The 5,855-nt window shown below is 37.8% G+C and overlaps 1 protein-coding gene across 1 annotated transcript; it reads left to right on the top strand.

The window, feature by feature from the left end:
* The first annotated feature begins 3,617 nt into the window (after window positions 1–3,617).
* NIMIN-2 (NIM1-interacting 2) lies at window positions 3,618–4,443 on the top strand. The gene has a single exon (XM_078981717.1). The coding sequence runs from the start codon at window positions 3,824–3,826 to the stop codon at window positions 4,145–4,147; it is 324 nt and encodes a 107-aa protein (XP_078837843.1). The 5' UTR covers window positions 3,618–3,823; the 3' UTR covers window positions 4,148–4,443.
* Window positions 4,444–5,855: the final 1,412 nt, after the last annotated feature.

The following is a 5,855-nucleotide window of genomic DNA, read 5'->3' as shown; positions in this document are numbered from 1 at the left end:
AATTAGTTTGTTGTGGTTTGCTATGGCTAAAAGTACTTTTAAATATTTGAATATAATTACATAAAAGTAATCGGTTTTGATAACTGTTTTTTTTGTAATTTAGTTAAAACTAAAATTTATCTCGTGGAAACCAATTACATTTTTAGTTTTTACCATGAGGCATGGATTAACCCTTTAAAATTGAAAGGAAAACTCATATTTCTTTATTAAACATATATTTCTTTATTAAACGTTAAATTTTCATATCAACTTTTCGTAATTACAAAATAATATATTTAACTTTATAAACTTATAAAATATTATATTTATCTAATCCTTATTTTTAATCTTTTTAAATATTCTATAATCATTTTTATTTTTTTGTCGATTAACCATTATACCCATTTTATAATTGAAAACCATACTTATCTTGAAGATGAGTAAATTGGTTGGAAGTAGGAGTAACGATGACTGGATAATCCATGACATGAACAAAAATCGAGAAAAAGATTTGTTAAAACGAAGAAGGTCAAATGACAATACTTTGTTCCTTTCATCGTTTGCGTTGCTTAGAACTCTGCTTATGGTGTGTTTGTGTGTGTGTGAAGGCCCCTTGTTCCTTAGATCGGTTAGGTTGGCCTTGGGTCGTTCATGGGTCTGTCTTTAGGATGTCGCCTAGTTCCCTTGATCGTTTGGCTTTCTTGGGGAGAAGAAAAAAGAAAAGAACCAGAGAATATAAAGAATGTCATTGAGCAGGAAATTTGAAAACCCTAAAAAGCAATGATGGTAATCGACGTCATGTTCTGGAAAACTATCGTATTATGCAAGCAAAATGACAAGAACCAAACGAAGAGACAAACATGGCCCGATCTAGCCTCGGTCATTACAACTAAGCAAGCATACTATCACAGACTTAAATTCAACACTCTTCCTTGCATGTAAGGCGTCTCGAGGTTCCCGCTAAAACCACGAGACCAGCCTACCCAGATACACATGCCAACTGGTTTTGCCCTATCATGGGCTCATCAGGGAGGCGACATTAGTCCCCGACTAGTTGTGTCTAATTTGTGACAGTCCCCTTCATAGTTAAGCCCTCTAGCATTTACGACTTGGGTAGACAGAAGCGACTAGACTAACAACGACCTCATAGGGTAATACGACCCTTATAAATCTCAATGGCAAGCTAACCAGTGACATATTCTTCTTTCTCTTTGGTCTTCACAGTCACACCAACTTTTGGTAGTGACATTCTCCCACCGCTAAAATATAGCATGTCGTCGTACGACAGAAGAAGAACTCTTGTCCCTTCCAATCTCGATCAACATCACGTGGAGTTGTGCACCGCACTCCCTGACCACCCATATATAGGATCATGATCTACGACATGTGGCCACCCCCCCCCCCCCCCCCCCCCCCCCCGCGGTCTACTCTTAGACTTACGCAAGGAGGCGGAGCAATCCTTGACAGGTCGCCCCTTTAGGCATCATGCCTACCAGCTCGCCTTTATGGACCCCACGAAAGTGTGCAGCTGACTCAATGTATGTCATATTTTCTCGACCGTGGCTCCGATACCACTTGTCACAAACTTAAATTCAACACTCTTCATTGTTTGTGTAGCGTCCCGAGGTTCCAGCTAGAACCACGAGACCAGCCTACCCAGATACACATGTCAGTTGGTTTCACCCTGCTTTGGCTCATCAGGGAGGCGACATTAGCTCCCGACCAGTTGTGTCTAGCCCGTGATGGTCGCCTTCATAGTAAATTCGTCTAATATTTATGACTTGGCGAGACGAAAGCGACTAGACTAACAACGCCCTCACTGACTAATACGAACCCTATAGATCTCAATGGCAAGCTAACCAACGACATGGTCTTCTTTCTGTTTGATCTTCATGGGCACGCCAAGTTTTGGTCGTGACATTACGCGATAATGGCTAAGACTAGGTGACTTGATAATGTGCCTCTTAGCGATGTCTAATCCCTCAAAACAGACGCAACCTTCACCATCCTAGCATGACCCACAACAACATTTTGGCAACCTTGTTGGCTAACAATAGTTCCAGCACGCCTCTGGCATTCCCCGCTACCCGACGGCCAGCCTAGAACACCCTCAGTTAAGTCGTCTCCAGGCGACAAAAGAGCACATGCGGTCTCTAGTGATAATGGTGCATGCATCACTATCACTGCTAAACCAATCACGACTCACACATGTAACAAATGTACGATCCACCAATCAACGTCATTGCCCCGATTCGAGCCTGATACCCTTGTCTCCCAGAGCGGGATATGTGTTAAACACATCACTATAAAAGGTCGCATGCCTTTAACGGCAAAATGATTTCATCCTCTACTCTCTCAATACTCATATATTCACCTCCACTAGAGACTAACTTAACCGGCAGAGCGTTCTCTCGGGATTTCCTTCCGAAGCACGACCGACAAACCTTTTTTTATTGTGAGTCAGGTCTCTACCTTGTTACAACGTTCCACTAATGTAGTTGACCCAAAGATCAACTTCACATTAGTGGCTATCCTACATTGCCAGTCGCGTCATTACCCTACACACACCTTGGTCTTCCCATATGAAAGAACATATCTTCAATAAAAACTTTGAAGCTGGTGATCGATAGGTTCCAATCTAGACTTACACTCATCAAAGTGGTGCTTGGGAGCCTTCTAATTTATTTCTTTTCTTTGTTTAAAGCTCCTCATTAAGTCATTGATGAATTGGAAAGTGTTCGAAAAACCTTTCTTTGGGTGGAAATTCTTCAAACAAATATATGTTGGGTGTCGTGGGAAAAAGTTATTGCACCAAAATATTTGTTGGGTGTCGTGGGAAAAAGTTATTGCACCAAAATATTTGTTGGGTGTCGTGGGAAAAAGTTATTGCACCAAAAATCTAACGAGGGTGTGGGTGTGGGTATGAGTGTCTCGAATACCTCTCCAACTTACTAAATGGTGTTAGAAATATAAGAATGACCTGTCAAAACTTTGGGCAAGGAACAATAGGGGCTATTCATAATAGGTTTGGTGTGAGTTGAAAATTCATCTCAGGGGGTGTTTGGCTTACCTTTTCACAACCAAAAGTTCTTTTTGTAAAAGAAAAAAAACAAAAAAATGTTTGGCAAACTAATAACTTATGAAGTTTTAATACAAGGAAAAGCAACTTTTTGAAAAAGTTAAAATTTTTTGACTTTTTGTAACTTTTTGTAAAAAAACTTTTAGCTTTTAAAAACTAAACCAAACACGCTCTCAATCAACCGGACTTGAAAATTCATCTCAGTCAAATTAGAGATTTATGGTGTTTTCCAAAATTGGGTCGGATCTATCGAATAGTATTAGGTTTGGTGTGAGTTTATTTCCTTTAATCATACAACAATAGTTTCTCTTCCCAATTTGAACAGAAGATCCTGCAACTTGACTTTCCACTTGATCCACTGTAATTGCCCACTGTAGCCCTAGTCATTTAAAAATCTTTGGTGCGTTTAAAAAAACAAATCAAATTTGTCTAGTTGCTGGGTCCGTCCTGGGTGCTTATGACAGCAGTATGACGTCAGCCAAATTCGTAGAATCGTCGTCACCTGCTGTTCATGGAGACCAGAAAGGGGGAAAGTCTATTTATTTAGAATATTTTATGGTCCACACCAAAGCCTTTTATAACAAAGATAGTTGTTAGACATAGAGATGCGTGATTTGTATGTGTGAGAGGGAGTCGTAATTGCAAAGAAACTATGGGGATCGGAGAATATATATAAACCAATAATACACCCATGTGATATTTGAGGAGCTCGTTTATCTTAAGAGGGAGGTTTTGGTGAGAACGTAATAGAATTATTGTTAGGGCATGGAGAGAGATCAGAAGAAGCGGAGCAGGGCGGTGGATGGCGGTAGCGGAGGAGGTGGACATCGGAAGAAAGAAAAGGAAGCGAAGGGGAAGATTGTAGAGATCGATTCGGTGGTGGTGCCTCCTCCGACGGAAGATGAGGTGGATGAATTTTTTGCTATTCTGCGACGGATGCGGGAGGCGGTGAAGTACTTCGAGAAAGGTAACGGTGGGAATAAATTATCGGATCCATCAGGAGAACCTGATGATGGTTTAGCTTCTGTGAACAAAGGAACGAACGTTGCTCTTTTGGATCTGAACACTGTTCCTGACGAGGGAGAATAGCATCTTCTACGGTGGCGCGTGGGGTTTGTCTTTGTTAACTGCTCTCGTGGCGCGTCTTAGTTTACTGCCTGGCTTCGTTGGCTATCTTGCGCTCATGTAACTCACCTGGTCCGGGTCATCCGGCTGGGTTTTGACCCAGAATGTTCTAAAATATGAAATATTTTGTTTTCTTTGTTAATTTTTCTACACATGGCTGATGTATGTGTAATTTGATTAAAAAAGAGGTACCCATCAACGGGCCCGTAAGGTAAATTATTTTGCTTTGGAAGATGATAATAGACGATGATTATGGCCGAGTCTTTATGTATATATTTTTATATTTTAAATGGTAGAACGTAAATGCAAGAAAAAGATGATCGAAAATAAGGAAACACATCGCATATTGCTTTGTGGCGAACAAGATATCTTTCAATGGTTGAAAATAATGAATGATTAAGATTTTTAATTATTGTACTTGATTTTGTTTTTAAAAAAATATACTTTTACAATGAAAATAAAAACATCATATTTTAGCGAACTTAAACATTCCTCAAAGTTGTGTTAATTATTTTCATAAAATTACAACTAACAATTAACAATTTCTTTACGTTCTTTATCTTATAATGACATTTAATCGATCATTCAACTTTTTGTTTAGGTTCTCGATATAATATTGGGGTAGATTTCAACTACTAAACTGATATTAAATTATACATCGTCTATTGACATTCAATACATAGTTTGTTGTTCATTCAAGTCAATTTGTATTTAGGGAATATCACTAATTAATGTAATTAACTTTTCAGTTTTTTCACGTTTGGGTAATTTTTTTTTTTTTTTTTTGTACACATCTAGGTAACAAATTTTTTTGGAACTGTTCACATATGACCATTACGACCTGCTGTAGCAGGTTACATCCGGCTATAGTAGGTTATAATGGTTACATGTGAATACTTTCAACAAGTTCGTTACCTAGATGTGTAAAAAAAATAGTTACCTAAATATGAACAAAACCAAAAATAAGAACAAATTACACGAATGGTCCCTGTGGTTTGGGGGAATTTGTACTTTTGGTCACTAATTTATTTTTTTTAATTAGGATGATCTCTATTATTTATTTTTGTTGCGTTTGGTCTCTGTCTTACCTAAAAAGACTATTGTGCTCTTATTAATTTAATTTTTTAATTAATTTTCTTATTTATGTATTTTTTTATATGTTTAAATACTAATAGATCCCACATATCTGTATCTCCTCACCATCTCATCTTTCATCATCATCAACTTTTATTTGTTTTCCATCTTTAATGACATCGACGTCTTCACCATTTATTCTTTTTCGGTCTTTCAACTCCAGTGAACCAACACCACAACCCATTAAAGTGAAGAGACAGTGTGTTATGGTGTTTGTTCATCAAAGTTGAGGACCAAAAAAAAGGATGGTGAAGACTTCCATATCACTAAAGATAGAAATAAAAAAGAAGTTGCAGATGATGAGATATGAGATGGTGACCGGTGCAACCCAGATTAAATTTTTCAAATGTGGTTTCAGGTTTACGGTGAAGAGATACAGATATGTGGGGCCTATTAATTTTTTAAAACATATAAAAACAAATACATAAATAAGAAAATTAACTAAAAATAAATTAATAAGGCCACAATAATCTTTTTAGGTAAGACAGAGACTAAGCGCGCAACAAAAAAAAACAATAGAGACCATCCGAGTTAAAAA

This window comes from Lactuca saligna, chromosome 2 (genome assembly GCF_052625555.1).
Source record: "Lactuca saligna cultivar CGN05327 chromosome 2, ASM5262555v1, whole genome shotgun sequence".
Lineage (NCBI taxonomy): Eukaryota > Viridiplantae > Streptophyta > Magnoliopsida > Asterales > Asteraceae > Lactuca > Lactuca saligna.
This window is presented reverse-complemented; position numbering and strand designations above follow the sequence as displayed.